The following is a 20,346-nucleotide window of genomic DNA, read 5'->3' as shown; positions in this document are numbered from 1 at the left end:
AATATATCAATAATCATGACCCATCCACCAGGGTACTGAGAGAGCTGCTCTTTATATGCCACAACCAACAGCTTAATTACCACAACTTAACAACACCTGCTATTCTGCTTCACAGCTGTAAAACTAGCTCACGTTATTTACTCTGGCCTTTAAAGAAATACACATCTTGTGGAACAATAATGAACCTTCAGATTCAAAGAGACCATTCAACACTGCCCACTCACCCTTGCCCTTTCTGTGCTCCCTCTTCTGGGGCTAAGATGGGTGGCCTCATTGTGCAGAAGAGGAAAAGAGTGTGGAAGAGAGGGGAGAGGACAGTAATTGCACACACACACCTCAGTAAATAAGAACTGCTGCATTACAAATCTAGGGGGTGGGTGGGGAGACCTGGCTTGCCAGTAGCATGGGGTAGACAATAAGCTGAACATGAGTCAACAGTCCAATGCAGCAGCAGAAAAAGTGAATGCTGTGTCCAGTTCTGGGCACTACAAGATGAATATTGACCAACTGGAACATGTCCAGAGTAGGGCCACCAAGATGCTCAAGGGTCTGGTAACCAAGCATCTTGAGGAATAGTTGAGGGATCTGGGTATGTTTAGCCTGGAGAAGAGGAGACCGAGAACAGATATAAGAGCCATCTTTTGAAATATCTAAAGCAGGCATAGGCAAACTCGGCCCTCCAGATGTTTTGGGACTACAGCTCCCATGATCCCTAGCTAACAGGACCAGTGGTCAAGAATGGTAGGAATTGTAGTCCCAAAACATCTGGAGGGCCAAGTTTGCCTATGCCTGATCTAAAGGGACCACCTGGAAAAGAATCAGTACATCTCCCAGTTGGAGAACTGGCCCCAAACTAAGAAAGTGAACTTCAATAGGGACAAAGGTCAGGTTCTGCACTTAGGCAGGAAGAACCAGATGCACAAATATCAGATGGGGAACATCTGGATTGCCAGTGGCATATGGGGAAAGGGTCAAGGGGTCCTAGCAGACCATTAGCTCAACATGAGTCAACACTAAATACAACAGCATGAAGCAAGTCTGTGTGGGGCAAGAAGCACAAAGAGGCCGTTGGTCCCTCTTAGCGGAACCCCCTGGAGGGGCTGGTTCCAGAGCAGAACACACAAGCCCACCAGATCCCAAACATTCTATGGATCCAATTAGGTCTCAGTGATTTTGATACATTCAACACTTGGCCAGTGACTTCCACCTTGCAGATCTGGATTCGTAGTGTGAAGAAATATTGGGCACCAGGCTTGCACCCCATGGCTCCGAGAGGCGAGACTGACTTCTCTGCTGGGACTACGAAGCACAAGAACACCGTTGCAATCCTCACCCAAATACTAATTAGTCTCTTAAAATTTAATTACTACATAGCAACTGGTTTTTTAAAAAAGCATTTTTTATTAAATCTCCAAAAGTATTTCAGAACATAATTTTTTTACCCCATGAATTTTCTTCTTGACCTCCCTTTCCTGATGTTTGTTTTTTCCTCCATTTTATTAGTTGTTTCACAGCACATAAGTTTTTACTTTCTAAACTCTAGGATTGTTAATTCTTTCACCTATGCATTAATATTTCAAATCCTGCTAACAACTTCATGTCTGGGTAATACTTTAATAGATAATCCATCAATGGTCTCCAATCCTCCTTGAAAACTTCATTATATCCTCTTAATTTGGCAGTTAATTTCACCATTTCAGCATAATCCCTGTTTCAGAAGCCATTCCTCCTTTGTTGGTAATCCTCTTTCCACCTCTGTGCATATAAAGTTCTAGCTGCTGTTGATGCTACATAAATAAATTGGTTAGCTTTCTCACGACCTCCGTCCCCATTGCTCCTAGCAGAAACACCTCGGGTTTTTAAGGAACTGTCAGATTAAACATCCTTTTCAGTTAATTATATATCATTCCCTCCAAACTCTTTGACTTTTCACAGGACCACCACATATTATAAAATGACCCTTCCTCCTGTTGACATTTCTGGCACGTACATTTTTATACATATTTGCTAGTTTATATGGTGTTATACATTATTTTCACATAGTTTTCTCTCAAGGTATAATATGCAGTAAATTTCAAATCTATCTTCCATAGTCTCTCCCAAACAGTCATCACTACACAGCAATTGCTATGGTTTCTCCACACTGTGAGTTATTTGATGGGGAATTGGATGGGAGCTCTGACCGAAGCTCTTCCCAAAGCACGGATAGGATTTCTTGCCTGTATGAATTCTTTGATGGCAAGTGAGGTTTTTCTTCACAGTGAAACTCTTTCCACATTCCACGCACTGATAGGGATTTTCACCTGTATGAATTCTTTGATGGGAAGCGAGAGTGTCCTTCCACCTGAAACTCTTTCCACATTCCAAACATTGATAGGGATTCTCCCCTGTATGAATTCTTTGATGGGAAGCGAGACTACTCTTCCACTTGAACCCCTTTCCACATTCCAAGCACTGATATGGTTTCTCCTCACGGTGAATACTTTTATGTCGATAGTAGTTTGGCCTTGTATTAAAGTTCTTTCCGCATTCCAAGCACTGATACGGTTTCTCTCCTGTATGAATTCTTTGATGGGTCGTGAGGTGGGCCCTCTGACTGAAGCTCTTTCCACACTCTAAGCACTGATATGGATTCTCCCCTGTGTGAATTATTTGATGGGAAGTCAGACTGACCTTCCATCTGAACCTCTTTCCACATTCCAAGCACGGATAGTCTTCATCCTCATAGTGAATTCTCTGATGTCGATGGAAGCTTGTGCTCGTAGTGAATCTCTTTCCACAGTCCAAGCACTGATAGGGTTTCTCCCCTGTATGAATTCTTCGATGGGCCGTGAGACGCGAGTTCCGAGTGAAGCCCCTTCCACATTCCAGGCACTGATAGTGTTTCTTCCCAATGGGATTTATTTGATGGGAAGTGGAAAGGGAGCTCTGGCTGAAGCTCTCGCCACACTCCATATATTGATACGGATTCTCCACTGTGTAGATTTTGTCATGGTCCTTCCTTTCATCCTTCCTTTCCAATTCATCCCCTCCTACAATGAAAAGAGAAACTAATTAGAGCCTCAGGAAGAAATGGAGCCCCAAATTATCGAACAATGCTAATGAACGCTTGTGATAGCGGAAAAGACGGAGGGAATTAGATGTGAGGTTCCGCTACAGGGTTCACTGCCTTTATTGACTGGAATTAGCTGACATATTTATGGGAACCTGAGATTTGAAAATCCTGACTCTTTCCTGGGATGTGTTTCATTTGGGCCAATCATGGAATCCACTCCATCTCCAACGTCAGTCGTCCCTTTGGTCAACCAAAAACAGACAGAAGCAAAAACGAAAGCATAAATCCTGACAGAAATTACTTCTCTTACCACTGCAAAGCCGACATTTAAAAATGCTGGGGCAGTTCAGACCAGCTTCATCATTGTTTTTTAAAAGGAATGGAGGAAGAATATTTGCAGACAAACCAGGAGATGCGCCTCCATTCAAGGGGAGCTGTAGGGGTGTTAGAATCAGAGGTGCTGGAGGTGGCACTGTTGAGCACCATCATTTATTTATTTTAATGCATTTTTACAAGTCATATGTGCATCATATCGTATTCATCATTATCTCTTATCCTCGGACTTTCCAGTCCATCTCTCCATGGCATTCTAGGGCGTCTTGTCAGGAAAACCCAGGACACATTATCAAAAGCCATGATATGCCCGCCCCTCTGGTCTCTTCCTCCCAGACCACTCCTTCTATCCTTCCCCCTCCTTTCAGTTTTCAAAAACAAAACAAAACACCACCCTTAAATATAATTCTGGACATCAAGAAATGGGAAGCAGGGAAAAAATAAACTAACCCCCGCCCAACAAAACTGATAAAAAGTTTCTTTCTTCCTTCTCCCTTCAGTCTTAAGCCCTCTGCTTTTCTTATTTCCTCTGTCCTCCTCTCTCCTTGCCTGTAGCCTTGTCTCCTTTATAGCCTATACTCCTCTCTTGGCTTATTCTTTCCTTAGGAGAGTTTTAATGTTACCTGCCCCCTTGAAGGTTTGAATCAAGCCAGAGTCCACTCAAGTTCCACAATCCACATTTGTCCAATAGTCCATTCAGGTCTTGCTGTATTTCAACACCCACACTATTTTTTCAGTCTCTCTAAGACATTCCCCCCATGCATTCACTCTTGTCTGGAGTCTGTTTTATACTCTAATTTTAGCCTCAGATTTCCTGAGTGGAAATCTTTGTTTTCTGGGGTGGTCTTTTTCAGAGAGAGAAAGGGGCTGCTTCACAGATGTTCCCCTTCTTTCCCCCTTAGCGCTATTTTCCACCAGCGAGACAGTCACTCACACAGCCACCGTCTTTTTATCCCCCCTCCCCCGCTCCACTCTCGCCTTTCCAATCCTCTCTTCCACCTCTTATCCTTTCCATTTTCCAGTTGTTTGGGCTTTAGAAGTTCATCTCTCTCTTTCTCATCCCTCTGGCAACTTGATCCCCTTCCACTTCCCTCATACTCACAAGCAGGTCTGTTCTTCTCAACAGTAACCAGAGTCAGTTTTCCCCCAGGCAGATAGTGCCATTTTGAGATGGGCTTCCTTCTTCTTAAGTACTTTTGGGGGTCCTGTGGCTCTTCCTCCCAGACCCAGCTCTTGTTTCTGGGGTGCTACCACTCGGTTAGGTCCACATCAGAGATTTTCTGTCCTGGAGGGAGCATAGCTCCCCTTTGCTATCTTAACCCGCCCCCCCCTGATCCTTCATGGAGCTTTCTCAGCCCCGTTCAAGATCCTCTGCACTGTGGGGTGTCCTTGGAGGCTCCAGATTCCTCTGGAGGTTTTTTTTTTGGGGGGGGGTCGCAGAGCCCTCACTTTCTCCCCTTCTCCTCCAAGACAGCCAGCTCTCGCTCAGTGAGTGCAACCAGCTCCATCAAAATATTGCAGATTTCCCCTATAAAATATATGTCTGGAATTTCAAAACAAATACAGTGGTACCTCAGTTTACAAACTTAATCCGTTCCGGAAGTCCATTCTTAAACCAAAACTATTCTTAAACCAAGGCAGGCTTTCCCTAATGAGGGCTCCCGCAGCCGGTGCCCTTCCACCGTTCGGAATCCGTTCTTAACCGAGGTAAAGTTTGCAAACCCAGACACTACTTCCGGTTTTGTGGAGTTCTTAAACAGAATCGTTCGTAAACAGGACTGTTCTTAATCCGAGGTACCACTGTATTATTATCCAACAGGGAGCCTTACCGAGAGAGACCAGGATCCCACAGTTATCCTCCATGACTTCCTTATGCAGAGCTCTCTGGTCAGGATCCAGCAACGCCCACTCTTCATCTGCGAAATGAACAGCAATATCTTCAAAGCACACTGGACCCTAAGAGAAAAAGGGAAATGTCCTCCTCTTAGACAGCGTAAATATTATCTACTAAAGATTGCTCTGGTATTTTGTGCCTATTAATGGCTGTCTTGCTTGGATGGGATTGTTTTGCTGCACATTTTAAGTATGAATGCTTATTTTGACGTCTCTGTGGAAATCCCCCCCCCCCATGTATTTTAATGATGGATGTATGGAAGTGGGAGCTGGACCATAAAGAAGGCTGATCGCCAAAGAATTGATGCTTTTGAATTCTGGTGCTGGAGGAGACTCTGGAGAGTCCCATGGACTGCAAGAAGATCAAACCGATCCATTCTGAAGGAAATCAGCCCTGAGTGCTCACTGGAAGGACAGATTCTGAAGCTGAGGCTCCAAGACTTTGGCCACCTCAGGAGAAGAGAAGACTCCCTGGAAAAGACCCTGATGTTGGGAAAGATGGAGGGCACAAGGAGAAGGGGACGGCAGAGGACGAGATGGTGGGACAGTGTTCTCGAAGAGACTAGCATGAGTTTGACCAAACTGCGGGAGGCAGTGGAAAACAGGAGTGCCTGGCGTGCTCTGGTCCAGGGGGTCACGAAGCGGAGGACATGACTAAACAACAACAACAACAATTTTAATGATGGGTATTAATCATTGTTTAAATGGGTGGAACTTCACGCTGTGTTCTTCAAGTCATTTTGTTAGCACAAACATTCCCATTTGCCAGATGAAAAGATCCTCTCTCTCATCTTGCTGTTACGTGGAAGGGTATCTTCCCAATGTCCTAAAGCTAACTTTAAGGAGTGTGTGGCAGCCGAGGCGTGGGGAAGGAGAACAGGGAGGCCCCGTTGTGCAACTCACGGAGCCAGGTAGGTGAATCCTGGCCACTCTTCATAGTCTGCCTACTGCATAGAAGCCTGTTTTAGCATTCACTGTTAAGCATATGAAGAAAATGGCAACAAATGGCAATCAATTATACTAATGACATTTCAGCCTTTGTTAAGGGCAGCTTTGACAGAAGCCAAGAGGAGGAAAAAGATTTGTTTGGGCTCAGAGGCACCCTGACAATCCCACCCCTCGGCCTCTCCCCACAAGGCTCCTTCCTCTGACCTGATCTGGTTTCACAGCTGCTGCTTCTGCTCCACCACCAAGAAAAGAGCGGTGAGGAGGTCTTGTCGGCATCCTTCTGTCACCTGTGAGAGGCAAAGGTAAGTGAGAAGACATCCCTGCATGCTTCTCTCGGAGTTCAGCTGTGCATCTCTAAGGCGGGCATTAGAAAAAGTCTTACGTGATGAGTACATTTGGACATTTGGACCCATTTCATATTTTATTTGTGTAAAAATACATCGCCCCTCCTCTTGGCCTCAACTGTCTCTACCCACCGCAAAGATGAAAACCCAAAGATTAGTTTCCATATTAATAGAATGAGACCAAAAAGAGAAAACACTCCTTCCTCCTTACCCAGCAGCCTCTCTCTGGTGTCCAACGGAGTCCTCTCTGCCTCAGGAATTTCTGCTAACAGAAACTTTCCCTGAAGGAGCAACAAGGATTCAAAACGGGGAATGAAAATAAGGATTACAATAGGAATGGCAGAAGTAAACACTTCAGGGCTATCAGATCTCATTGCTTGCTTTCCAAAAACAGAAAGGATGAGCCATTAGGAAAGAATTTCGGTATACAGTGGTACCTTGGGTAAAGAACGTATTTCGTTCCGGAGGTCCGTTCTTAACCTGAAACTGTTATTAACCTGAAGCACCACTTTAGCTAATGGGGCCTCCAGCAGCCGCCGTGCGATTTCTGTTCTCATTCTGAAGCAAAGTTCTTAACCCAAGGTACCATTTCTGGGTTAGCGGAGTCTGTAACCTAAAGCGTATGTAACCTGAAGCGTCTGTAACCCGAGGTACCACTGTACTGTCCCTCCTGTTCAGAGCCCCTTGGGAGCATCCAGGGGGAAGTCTCTCTCACCTGCTTTCTCTCTGCCTGCTTCCTCTCCTCTGCCTGACTCAGGAGGAATCCTTCGGCCAGGGCCACCGCCTGGGAACTGGTTTCCGCTCCACATTCCCTCACCCAGCTCTCCATCTCCGGTGGAAGGACAGCCAGGAACTGCTCCAAGATCACCAGGTCCAGCATCTCAGCTTTCGTATGCTTTTCTGGCTTCAGCCACTGATAGTAAAGGTGGTAGAGTCGGCTGCAAATCTCTCGGGGTCCTTTGGCCTCCTGGTAGCAGAACTGCCTGAGCTGCTGGCTCTGAACAACTGAGCGAGGAGTGTCCTCCTCTCCCAGGATCTTCTGTACAGAGTTTTCCCAGAATCCCCCACTGCTCCTGGTTTGGATGTCATGGCCTCTTCCCACTTCAGGGCCAGCTGAGTCTTGCTCATCCATCTGGGCTACCAGGAATCCCCCAAGAGATCGGAAGGAGCCCCCTGGTCTTCTGCCCCGTTCTGTCTGTCCTAAGTAGAGGTGCTAGGAAGTCCTACAAAGCAAATGCATTGTTGTGATCAGCAGAAGGCAGAGGTTCATTGAGCAAGATTAGATGAGTCGTGCTAGAAACAAGGGCTGATCTGCACCACGGCCCAGACACTGAATTTTCTTTTATTTAAAAAAGGGAAGTCAGCCTCTAGCCCACGTAGAAGGACACTTCCCAAGCAAAATGTGAAGGCAACTGAAGGGATTTCTGTGATATGAATCAGCCTGGCTGCTCCTGCCTTTCAGTGCTTGCAGTCAAGGAATGAAGTTGAACCGTGATGGAGAAGTGAGGAACTTGTACCAGGGTCTAGACACCTCCAGTGTCAGGGTGCCCAGCGTCACCCAGTCCATTTCCCTTGCAGTGCAGGCAGCCAAGGTTCTCGACAGGGCTTCCTGCTCAATCTCAAAAGATCCTCTGAGCATGTAGGGCCTGCAGGTCTGAATAGGTGCGCATGTGCCAGTCAGGAATCTGGATAAGACCCCTGTCCTATCTGAGGATTGGGGAGGGGAGCTTTGATGGTAAGGGAAGTGCAAAGTTCGCTTGCATCTGCAGGAACTCAGCATCAGAAGAGGAGAGGAGCCCTGCAGGATCAGGCCAGCCCCCCCCCCCCGATATTGAGACTGGGCTCATCCATCTGAATGGGGTTTCCTCGCTCCCCCCCCCGACCCCAAGCCCCCTCTCCAAAGGGGCATGGATAGAGTTGCAGACCTCCTGCCCTCCTCGTCCTCTCTCTGGCTTTGGGGGCAGTAGGACTCTCTGCTCCCTGACTTGGGGGTCCCCCTCTTCCTGAGCTGAGCAGGACCCGCCCGCCCCCCATGCATCCTTCCCCTGCAGCCCCGGCCCCCCTTCTCCCCATTGCACCCTCAGGGGGAAGAGAGACGAGACTCACCGGGTCCCAAAGACAGAAGCGAGCCCCGGGGGATTCTGCTCCGGAGGACCTGCTCGCCTCGCCCCCCCTTCTCTCCCGGCCTCTCTAGGAAGCCAGCTCAGTTTCTTTTAACCCTCAAAAAGCCGAGCGCAGCAAGTTCAGCCCTCCCTCGAAAGATTCCCTCCCGCGCAGGTTGCCCCGCAAGAGCCGAATGCGCGAAGCCGGAGCCGGCTCTCTCCAGAAGCGCAGCCCCATAATCATCATAATAACTTATTATTCATACTTCTTCTTTGGCGACCCCTCGTAGCCCAGTAAGATTGTATTCCATGAACATGGTTTTAACAATGAGTCTGTAAGTGACTGTAGAAGCCAATTCTGGATCCACACCTCCTTCCACAGTGGGGACATTGGTGGAGTTGATCCCGGTGTGGATTTGCCAAGCGTGCCTTCCTCTTAGCACATTTCTCCCTTTTGTCCTGAGTTCGAGTGTCTTCAAAGCCCATGACACCTTTGGCAAAGGCTGTTCTCCAACTGGAGCGCTCGCAGGCCAGTGTTTCCCAATTGTTGGTGCTTATACTACATTTTAAAGATTTGCCTTAAGTCTTTAAACCATTTTTGTTGACCACCAGTATTACGCTTTCCATTTTTAAGTTCGCAACCCCAGAGTCGGACATGACTAGACCTAACGGTCAGGGGTCCCTTTACCTTTACTTCTTTGAAGGACACAAGATTCTTATAAGTAAACCTTTTTCTGCTCATTTGAAAGACTGGTCTGGCTATCGGTAAAAGGAGCAGAGGTAGCAAATCCCAAGTGCCCAGAATGGATACCTAATACAGGCTGTGCTGCCTTATACATCCTGTAAAAAGGTAAAGGGACCCCTGACCATTAGGTCCAGTCGTGGCCGACTCTGGGGTTGCGACGTTCATCTCGCTTTACTGGCTGAGGGAGCCGGCGTACAGCTTCCGGGTCATGTGGCCAGCAGGACTAAGCCGCTTCTGGAGAACCAGAGCAGCGCACGGAAACTCCGTTTACCTTCCCACCAGAGCAGTACCTGTTGATCTACTTGCACTTTGACGTGCTTTCGAACTGCTAGGTTGGCAGGAGCAGGGACCAAGCAATGGGAGCTCAGCCCATCGCAGGGATTCAAACCGTTTTTAGCCCTTCATTTCCAGAGGTTGCTGCTCAAGACACCAGCTGATTAAATAACTACAGCAGCAACCACTTTTCACGCAAAACGAAGTCCAAGTTACGAAGATGCTGCTGCAGTTCTGTATCTTTTCTCTCGTGCTCCATCTGCAGCTCTCAGTTCCATCAGGTGGGGCGGGAGGAGAGGGGGGGGGGGAAATAGCGCCCAAAGTAAACCCGCAGATCAGACCATCTATGCTAGTCTACCACTACAAATCTATGGGAGAAGCGCTTGCGGTCCTTCCCTTGTAGCCCTTGGAACACCTGACCGCGCCTCCTCCTCCTCTCTCTGAACTGCTTTCTCTATGGTTGCCCTCGCTCTCCTCTCAAGGCTCCTCAGCAATTCATAGGGTACGCCAGGCTGCCCATCTCATCCGGGTCCTTTGGCGGTGCAGCCGCAGTATGGCCTAGCGGGAGCGGTGGCGGCAACGACAGGCAGAGGCGAGGCCCCAGGCAGAGATGCTCAGTTTGGCAGCCGCGAGGATGATGGCGGCAGAAGGGCCCGAGGCTCCCGCCAGTCCCAGTGGGGAGGGGCTCACAGGGGCCAAGGCTGGAGAGGGGCGGGCTGGGCAGCCAAGCTACACAGTTGGAGCCTCCCTCCTCCCTGGCCGGCAGGGAGGGAGGGAGAGGAGCTGCTTCCTTTGAAACCTGGGAAATTTAAGGGACATCATCAATCCGGGACAGCAGCGGGACACGGCGCTGGGATAAGGGAGTTTCCCGCCAAATAAGGGACGGTTGACAGCTATGCTGATAGATGGTAACCTCATCAGTGGGGCCAAATCGTGCTTGACCCTCCACCAGGCATGGCATGAAGGTCATTGGCTAATGTAGTAGCATAGTAGTGTGAAGAAGTGTTGGGCCCTGGGTGTGTACTCCATAGTCCTTTTTTATTTTTTTAAATAACTTTATTGATAACCATAAGAAAGCATACAGACAAAAACAAACACACAAATCAGCAAACCCATACTACATCCTATATTAATTTAATCTTTAATATTTCTTCTCCCTCCCCTTCCTCCCTACTTCCCTCACCTATATGCAATCTTGTTGTTCTTATATCGTTCTGCTGTTCTATTTAAATTCCTTTAATAAACTAATTTTTCTTATTTTTTTTCATTTACCTTGTGATATAGTTACTATTTTTTACTAATAATATTTATTTGCTAATAATTAGCTTACCTTTCCAACCCTTTCCATATATGTTTCAACACATTCCCATTCTTTATTGACCTTCTGAGTGAAGCCTCCTCTCACTGACACTGTTAATTTTGCCATGCCCATTAATTCACACATTTTGGATCTCCATTCCGATAGCTCTGGTACTATTGTTTTCCAGTTTTTTTGCAACCAATAATCTTGCTGCCGCTGTCCCATATAAGTATATATTCTTCTGGTTTTTAGGAATATCTGTTAGTAGTCCCAATAAATATACTTCTGATTTTTTATGAATTGTAATCTTAATTACTCCCCCCCCAATTCTTCATGAATCCTTATCCAAAACTGTTTTATTAGCCTACACCCCCACATGTGAATTAGGGTTCCCAATTCTGCATTGCATCTCCAACATTTGTTTGAATAATTTTTATATATTTTGGCCAGTTTCACTGGTGTATCATACCATCGGTGGCACATTTTCATATTTTTTCTTATCAGGTAGCAAGCGGTAAAGTTTATATCTTGGGTCCATAATCTTTCCCAGTTTTCTAGGTATATTGTTTTGCCCAGGTCATGTGCCCATTTTATTGTTGATTCCTTTATCACTTCATCTTTTAGATCCCACTCCCATAATAAATTGTACATTCTTGATATTATCTTTTTATCCGTTTGTAATAATTCCTTTTGTAACTTTGAGATCCCCTGTTCAAAACCCTGTTTTTTATCCTCTTTAAACAAATTTGCTATCTGATGATAATGGAGCCAACTACTGCAATGGTCTTTTAATTTCTTCATATGCTCTTAATGTTAAAATACCTTGTTCTTTTGTTGCTTGGTAGGTTGGCCAGATCTTTCCCATGTTCAATTTTTTAATTCCTATCACCTCTGGTGGTGAAACCCACCAAGGTGTTTTCGGTTCAAGTAACCAACGACGACTTTCCCAAACTTTATATATGGGCCTTCTTATTACACAATTTAAGAAATCTTTATTATTTAACACTTTACCATATGCCAAATATAAGTGCCAACCAAATTGGTTGTTCCACCCCTCAATATCTAAGATCTCCACATTCCTCAGCAAAATCCAATCTTTAACCCACCCGAAACTGGCCGCAAAATTAAATAAAGTTTCAAATTAGGTAATCCAAACTCCCCCCCCCTCTTTGGAATCTGTTAATATTTTATACTTTATCCTTGGCTTCTTTCCTTGCCAAACAAACTGTAATATCCTTCCTCCATCCTTCAAATATCTGGTAATTACTGGTTATTGGGAGCATTTAAAATAAAAATAACAATTTCAGTAATACAATCATTTTTATCGCAGAAATCCTGCCCCAAAGTGACAATTTTAATCTTTGCCAAATGTCCAATTGCTTTTTGATTCCTTTCCAAATTTTATTGTAATACTCTTCAAATAATTCAATATTTTTCAATGTTATTTGAATTCCAAGATATTTTGCTTTTTTTACAATTTGAAGACCATTCCTCTCTTGTATTAATTTTTTCCTCTGTTCACCCAAATTTTTAACCATGACCGTAGTTTTTTCTTTGTTTACTTTGAGCCCCGCCACTCTCCTATCTACTGGTTCCTCTATCATTATCAGCATGTCATCAGCGAAGGCTCTAAGTTTATATGAGTTTCTTCCTAATTTTATTCTATCCCTCCCTCATTAAAAGGTAAAGGTACCCCTGCCCGTACAGGCCAGTCTTGCCAGACTCTAGGGTTGTGCGCTCATCTCACTCTATAGGCCGGGAGCCAGCGCTGTCTGCAGACACTTCTGGGTCACGTGGCCAGCGTGACAAAGCTGCTCTGGCGAGCCAGCGCAGCACACGGAACGCCGTTTACCTTCCCGCTGGTAAGCGGTCCCTATTTATCTACTTGCACCCGGGGGTGCTTTCGAAATGCTAGGTTGGCAGGCGCTGGGACCGAATGACGGGAGCGCACCCCACCGCGGGGATTCGAACCGCCGACCATGCGATCGGCAAGTCCTAGGCGCTGAGGCTTTAACCCACAGCGCCACCCGTGTCCCTCCACAGCACCACCCATGTCCCTCCACAGCGCCACCCCTCATTCAGAACCTCCAAGGTAAGTATAAAGAAGAGGAGAGAGGGCATCCCTGCCTAGTCCTCTTTTGGATTGGAAAATATTCAGTCAACTCATTTTTTATAATCAAATTTGCCGTCTGATTGTTATAAATTGCTTTTATTGCCCTTATTATTGGCATACCCATACTCCATGGTCCTTAAAGACACGGTCGACTTCTGTGCTGGGTCCCCAAAGGTCAAAAACACGGGTGCAATCCTCATCTACCTATTAAGTAAAGTCCCCTAAAATTTAGTTCTGTACACAGCCACGGCTATGGCTTCTCCTGATTGTGAGTTCACTGGTGGGCAGTGAGATTGCGGAATTCTTTCTGTATTTGAAGCACTGATAAGGTTTCCCCCCGTGTAAATTATTTCATGGGAAGTGAGAGAGGAGCTCTGACTGAAGCTCAGTACATATTCCAATCATTGTTAGTTTTTCCCACAATGACTTCTTTGATGGGTAATGAGAGTGGAGTTCTGACTGAAGCTCTTTCCACATTCCAAGCACTGATACGGTTTCTCCCCAGTATGAATTCTTTGATGGGCAGTGAGACTACCCTTCCGATTGAACCTCATCCCACATTCCAAGCACTGATAGGGTTTCTCCCCAGTATGGGTTCTTTGATGGGACGTGAGACCGGACTTCTGACTGAAGCTCCTTCCACATTCCAAGCACTGATAGGATTTCTCCCCAGTATGAGTTTTTAGATGGCAAGTGAGAGTGAAGCTGTGACTGAAGCACTTTCCACATTCCAAGCACTGATAGGATTTCTCCCCAGTATGAGTTCTTCGATGTACCACGAGACTGTTCCTCTGACTGAAACACTTCCCACAGTCCTGGCAGTGATAAGGTTTCTCCCCAGTATGAAGTCTTCGATGTGCCACGAGACTGGCCCTCTGATTGAAACCCTTTCCACAGTCCCAGCACCGATAAGGTTTCTGGCCTGTATGGATTCTTTGATGGGCAATGAGAGTGCTTCTGTGACTATAGGTATTTCCGCATTCCAAGCACTGATAGGGTTTGCGCCCAGTGTGGATTCTTTGATGGGACATGAGCTGGGATTCCTGACTGAATCTCCTTCCACATTCCAAACACCGATATAGTTTCTCCCCGGTTTCTCCCTTGCTTTTCATTTCTAATTGATCACCACCTGCAACAAAGAGAAAAACAGATCAGAGCCTCAGGAGGAAATTTAGCCCTCAATCCTTGAACAATGCTAATGAGTGTGGATTGATGCCAGGATTTGTCCATGTCTGGAACCCGCTATGCACCCCGACTGGGCTAGGCAGGAAGACTGGAACACCTTCAGCATAATCCGGAAACCTGGACTCACAACTGTGCGTTATGAGCACCACCGTCAGAGGTTCAACAAACGTAGATGGGGCTGCAAGAGTTTTGAAGCAGTTCTTCTTGATTTCTACAAGCTACAGAATTATTTACAGAATATACAGACTGTGTGGTATAGCTTCTTACTCACACATCTTATCTACAGCAGAGATGAAATCACTCTCCCTAAACACGAGGCTCAGAGTCAGGAAAAGGAAGATTAAAGACACAGTTCCCTCCCTGACCACCAGATCATACGATTCTCCCAGAAGGGAGGGGTGAAATGCTAACAACGAGTGCTTCTCATAAGGGAAGAACTGAAGGGAGTTATCTGTGAGGTCTTACTAAAGGGTTCATTAGCTTTGTTGACTGGCATCAAGGATGATATTTATGAGATCCTGAAATTAGAAAACCTGGCTCTTTTCTCAGATAAGATTTTACTTGGTCCTATCATTGAATCCGCTTCATCTCCAAGGTCAGTAGCCTCATTGGTCCACAAAAAATGGACAGATGCAACATCAAAAGAGCCTAGGAGAAACTACTGGAGAAACTAACAAGCCTAAAGCCAACGTTTGGAAAGGCCTTGGCAGTTCAGACTTGGCTGACTTTCTTATGTACTGCTTTATTCTGGATTGTTTTATTTGACTTTTAACATAGTTTGTAAACTGCTTTGAGGGTTTTTTTAATCTGAAATAAAAATAATAACAATAGTAGTAATAATACCTGGAGGAAGAATAGTTACAGGTAGGTAGCCGTGTTGGTCTGCCGTAGGCGAAACAAAATAAAAAACTCCTTCCAGTGGCACCTTAGGAAGGATTTTTCTTTTACCTGGAGAAAGAATAGTCACAGATGAAACAGTAGGTAGCTCCCTATTCAAAATGTTCTGTACGGGTGTTAAGAGTCACAGATATTGTAGGTGGCACTGTTGAGCTCCATAAAAATATCAGAGGTTTGTCACATAGAGATATACATATTACATTTCAGAACATACAGTGGAACCATGTGTTACGTATGTGATCCGTTCCGGATCATGCTACGTAACGCGAACGCACGAAAACAAAAACAAAAAACCCAGAAGCAGCGCGATTTGGGCGCTTCTGCGCAAAGTGTGCAGAAGTGTTCCGCACATCTGGGCCACGCGCGCTCCGGAAACACTTCCAGGCAGAGAGCGTGCTTATCCTAAACGTACGCAACACGGAGCGTACGCAACACGAGGTATGACTGTATTATGATTCAACGGGGAGCTTTACCGAGAAAGTCCTGTTGGAAGATCGCCCGCCCGGGAGCATTGCCAGCATCCCAAAGCACTCCGGGGCGATTAGTCCGGTGGTCACTCTCTGGCTACCATCCAGGAATCCTCCTTTAGTCCAGAGAGACTGACAATTAGGCGACTTGTCTCTTATGAGAAAAGCACACCAATTTCTCCTGAGCAAACATCAGAAGAAAAGGCAGTTCGTAGACTTCATCTACTTTATTAAAACTGCATAGAAAATCCACACATGACTGCACGTCCTGAGCAGTCCAGCTTAGAGTTCTCCGACTCAACACTGCTCCAGTCCAGGAGCGGAAGAAATAAGTGCAACTCCGCCCCGGTTACACTGAGGACAGCCTGAGAACTGGCTCAGCCTTCCTTTCCCCCGGTCAGCTACACCTGATGTAAACAACCACCTTTTAGCTTCTGCTGCTTCCTGGCGGCTCGTGCAGCTCGTAGGGACCGAAATCCCGACAAGTCCATCATCTCACGGTTCTGCTCCATGACTTCCTTATGCAGAGCTTTCTGTTCAGGATCCAGCAGCGCCCACTCCTCATCTGTGAAAGGAACAGTGATATCTTCAAAGCGCACTGAACCCTAAAAGAAAAAGGGAAATGTCCTCATATAGCGTAAAGATGATCGACTAGACATTGATCTGGTGTTTTCTGCCTCTTAATGGCTGTGTTGTTTTAAAGGAATTGATTTGCTGCACATTTTAGTTATGGATTATTATTTTTATATTTTAAATGAATTCTTCTATTGTGTCTTTCAATGGTGCGTATTAATTTTGTTGTAAATGGGTGGAACTGAACATGGTGTTCCCCAAATAATTCTCTTGGCATAAGTGTTCCAATTTGCCGGGGGGGGGGGGGGAGGATCTCCTCTGTACTCTCTCTGTGTGCGGTTCTTCAGGGGGCAAATGGGAAGCAAAAGGAGACCTAGGAAAGCCCTGAAGGTGAATCCTGGCTACTGTTTTTATGGTTTCTCAACTGCTTAGAAGCCTATTATAGTATTCAACAATAAAGAAAGAAAACGGTGACCGAGAAATAATGCAAGCAACAGTAAAGCTAGTTGAGGCAAGGCGGCTGTTCCTTATTTTCAGCACCCTGACCTTCTAGAAAGGCCTATTTGGTCTTTGTTCAGGGCAGCTTGGCCAGAAACAAAGTGGAGGAAGGGTGAGATTTGCTTGGGCCCAGAGGCACCCTGACTATCCCACCCACCAGCCTCTTTCCACAATATGCTCATTCCTGCTACCTGATCTGGTTCCACAGCGGCCGCTTCCCCTCCACCCCCATGAAAAGATGAATGAGGAGGTCTTGCCAGCATCCTTCCATCACCTGCAAGAGACAAAGGTAAGTGTGAAGCCAGGTGTGCATGCTTCTCTCAGAGGTGAAGCAGTGAAGCTCTAACGACAGATGGGCCTTAGAAACTCACCCGCAGAGTGCATTTGGACGTTTGTACCCATTTCGTATTTTAGCGTCTTCCCTTCCTTGGGGCTTTCCCCCAAGAAGATTCAAGGAACCCCTGGATGAGTTTCAGGATTCACGGAATGTGACCAAACAGAAAAACAACTCAATCCTCCATACCCTGTGGCCTCTCTTTGATGTCCAACGGAGTTCTCTCTGCCTCAGAGGAATACCGGCCCATTGCTGCAAACAGATCCTTTCCCTGAAATAAAAGAATCAGAGAATGTTAGAGTTGGAAGGGATTCCAAGGGCCATCTTGTCCCACTCCCTGCAAAGCAGGAACCTCAACAAGGATTCCAAACAGAGAATGAGGAGAAGGGTTAGAAAAGGAATGGCAGAAGCAAACAATTTGGGGGTAACAGATCTCATTCCGTGAACGCTTTCCAAAAAAGAAGAGCCATTAGCTGAGAATTTGGGGGTCCTCTCCCTCATGATGGAAGACCCTGGGAGTATCCAGAGGAAAGTCTCTCTCACCTGCTGCTCTGCCTGCTTCCTCTCCTCTGCCTGACTCAGGAGGAATCCTTCGGCCAGGGCCACCGCCTGGGAACTGGTCTCCGCTCCACATTCCCTCACCCAGCTCTCCATCTCTGGCGGAAGGACGGCCAGGAACTGCTCCAAGATCACCAGGTCCAGCATCTCAGCTTTCGTACGCCGTTCTGGCTTCAACCACTGACGGAAAAGGCAGTAGAGTCGGCTGCAAACCTCTCGGGGTCCTTCGGCCTCCTGGTAGCAGAACTGCCTGAGCTGCTGGCTCTGCACATCTGAGCGGAGAATGTCCTCCTCTCCCAGGATCTTCTGCACAGAGTTTTCCCAGAATCCCCCACTGCTCTCGGTTTTGATGACATGGCCTCTTCCTGCTTCAGGGCCAGCTGAGTCTTGCTCATCCATCTGGGCTCTCAGGAAGCCCCCAAGAGACTGGAAGTAACCTGTAGTCTTCTGCCAAGTCCTATCTGTCCAAATTAGAGGTGCTAGAAAATACTACAAAACAAATACATTGTTGTAAGATTGACACACTGTCAGGAGAAGAAAAATGTTCCTTGGGCAGGCGTGGATGAGTCGTGGTTTAATTCTTATTAATACTGAATTTTAATCTGCCTTGGGTAATCAGTGTAGTAGTAGTTGGATTCTGCACTGAAGAGGTTGGACTAGACTAAGGTTACCAGATTTTTTCAGTGAATCCAGGGACACTTTTCAACTTCCTACTAAATAGATGGATTTTGTCAGAGGACTGATTTGTAAATCTGGGGACTGTCCCTGGGAAACGGGGATGTCTGGTAACCTTAGATTAGACAGCCCTTGGCATCCCTTCCAACTCTACAATTCTACGATTGTATAATTCTAATAATATTAATAATAACAACAACAGCAGCAATAACATACAGCATCAAGTGTGGGGAAAATAAAGCCCTTGAGATTTTGGCGTAGGTAAGCACAAACACCCCATCGGCATTTTGCTTCACCTGGTTGATCTAAATGTAAATCTCAAATTGAAGAATTAACAATGGAGTGCACCTCTGGGGGTGAAGTCAATTTGCTTTGTGAGCAGCACCAAAGTGACTGCAGAAGGTGCTGGAAGGAGGCATACAAAGTGTCACCCAACCACCTTAGGGAATCCACTATGGGTTTGTGGAAGGTTTACTCCTCAGCCTTTTCTTCTCCTGAAGGAGGTTCAGGATCAGAGTTCTCCTTCTCTTAGCTGGGTTCCCTTTCTGGGTCGAGGAACCCCATCTGCCCCCCAATTGACCTTTGGACCCCTTCTCGGTCTTGTCCACTCAGCATGCTGAACCCCATCTTTGCATCACTGTAGACTTGAGACCCATCAGCTCCCCCATAGTTCAGCCCGGACACTGAGGTCCAGTGCCGAGGGCCTTCTGGCGGTTCCCTCACTGAGAGAAGCCAAGTTACAAGGAACCAGGCAGAGGGCCTTCTCGGTGGTGGCGCCTGCCCTGTGGAATGCCCTCCCTTCAGATGTGAAGGAAATAAGCAGCTATCTTCTCTTTAAAAGACATCTGAAGGCAGCCTGTTTAGGGAAGCTTTTAATATTTAATGCTGTATTGTTTTTAACACTCGATTGGGAGCTGCCCAGAGTGGCTGGGGAAACTCAGCCAGATGGGCGGGGTATAAATAATAAATTATTATTATTATTATTATTATTATTATTATTATTATTATTATTTAGCCCCCCAGCCAAAGCCTTTCCTGCGATGGCAGCTGCTGCAGTCCGCTGACAGCTCCGAGGAGCCACAGAAATGAGCAGAGGGCAGGGTGGGGACCCAGGGTGGCCCTCGGAACGCATCCCTACCAGAGGGGTGGGTCCCCCACGCACCCGCCCCCTGCCACTCCTAATTCTCCCCACTTTGCCCTATGGCAGAAGAGACTAACCAGCTTCCCGAAGGCGCCGTCGAGAGAGAGACGGAGACCCCGCTCCCTTCCCTCTCAGTGCAGGAAGTGATTGGCAGGAAGGACTTTTGCACGCCCCGCCCTTCCGTTGCGTTATTTCCGGTCCTCGAGGCGGTGGGGGATGCGGCGGTGCGCGCCAAAACACCAAAGGCGCCATTTTGGAACAGGGCGGAAGGGAGGGCTCCGTCATGCTGGGAAAGGGAGAAAGGGAGCGATAGGACAGGTATCAAAGGCGCCATCTTAGGAGAGGCACTGAGGATAGAATGTGACGCAAGAAGCGGGCGGAGAGGGCACCACCGCCATCTTGGACAAGGGCAAGTAGCGGACCGGGAGGAAATCTCCTCAGGAATGGAGGTCGAGTCCCCATTAAGCCTAGACTTCAGGGCCTAGTACAGACTTCCTCAAGCTTGGCCCTCCAGGTGTTTTTTGGCCTACAACTCCCATGATCCCTAGCTAGCAGGACCAGTGGTCAGGGATGATGGGAATTGTAGTCTCAGAACTTTGAGGCCGCCTAGCCTAGCAGGTGTTTATGAAGCCTGTGGTTTTCCAGGGAGAGGGCTGGGTTTGCTCGGCTTGCTAAGGGTTAAAAGGCACTGAGCTGCATTCCTAGAGAGGAGAGGAAATCGGAAGGGGAGCGAGAGTCCTCCAGAGCCAAAGCCCCCCCTTCACAATACAGTCTTACCTTGGAAGTAGGAATCCCTTATGGAACTGCATCTGTTTTGAAATTCAGTACATATTTCTGTGTGACAAACCTCCAATATTTTACGTACAGGTGCGTAGCCATGTTGGTCTGCCGTAGTCGAAACAAATAATAATA

At 46.8% G+C, this 20,346-nt stretch overlaps 3 protein-coding genes and 1 long non-coding RNA gene across 6 annotated transcripts in view; 1 reads left to right on the top strand and 3 right to left on the bottom strand.

Moving 5' to 3' along the window:
• LOC310660977 (uncharacterized protein) overlaps positions 1-20,346 on the bottom strand; it is a 776,342-nt gene that overhangs the window by 136,960 nt on the left and 619,036 nt on the right. The gene's annotated exons all lie outside the window — the stretch shown is intronic.
• The window catches only part of LOC310661158, a 142,919-nt gene that overhangs the window by 13,159 nt on the left and 109,414 nt on the right, over positions 1-20,346 (top strand). The gene's annotated exons all lie outside the window — the stretch shown is intronic.
• LOC310660950 (uncharacterized protein) lies at positions 1,382-8,770 on the bottom strand. 2 transcript variants are annotated; one of them, XM_083406565.1, is made up of 6 exons: positions 8,652-8,770; positions 7,289-7,796; positions 6,785-6,854; positions 6,434-6,516; positions 5,218-5,344; positions 1,382-3,032 (listed from the first exon to the last, which is right to left on the bottom strand). In XM_083406565.1, exons 2-6 carry the CDS (start codon positions 7,703-7,705, stop codon positions 2,128-2,130), a joined length of 1,602 nt encoding a protein of 533 aa, XP_083262691.1. In that variant the 5' UTR covers positions 7,706-7,796; positions 8,652-8,770; the 3' UTR covers positions 1,382-2,127. The 2 variants fall into 2 exon arrangements, with proteins under 2 accessions (XP_083262691.1, XP_083262692.1); XM_083406566.1 differs by lacking the exon at positions 8,652-8,770 and adding an exon at positions 8,499-8,590.
• On the bottom strand, positions 13,184-19,599 carry LOC310660953 (zinc finger protein 213-like). Its single transcript, XM_083406569.1, has 7 exons — positions 19,512-19,599; positions 17,604-18,107; positions 17,250-17,331; positions 16,918-17,000; positions 16,080-16,260; positions 15,135-15,239; positions 13,184-14,235 (listed from the first exon to the last, which is right to left on the bottom strand). Exons 2-7 carry the CDS (start codon positions 18,015-18,017, stop codon positions 13,514-13,516), a joined length of 1,587 nt encoding a protein of 528 aa, XP_083262695.1. The 5' UTR covers positions 18,018-18,107; positions 19,512-19,599; the 3' UTR covers positions 13,184-13,513.

This window comes from Podarcis tiliguerta (genome assembly GCF_965153285.1).
Source record: "Podarcis tiliguerta genome assembly, chromosome: 12".
Taxonomy (NCBI): domain Eukaryota; kingdom Metazoa; phylum Chordata; class Lepidosauria; order Squamata; family Lacertidae; genus Podarcis; species Podarcis tiliguerta.
Note: the sequence above shows the minus strand (reverse complement) of the source record. Positions and strands in the feature narration are given on the sequence as shown.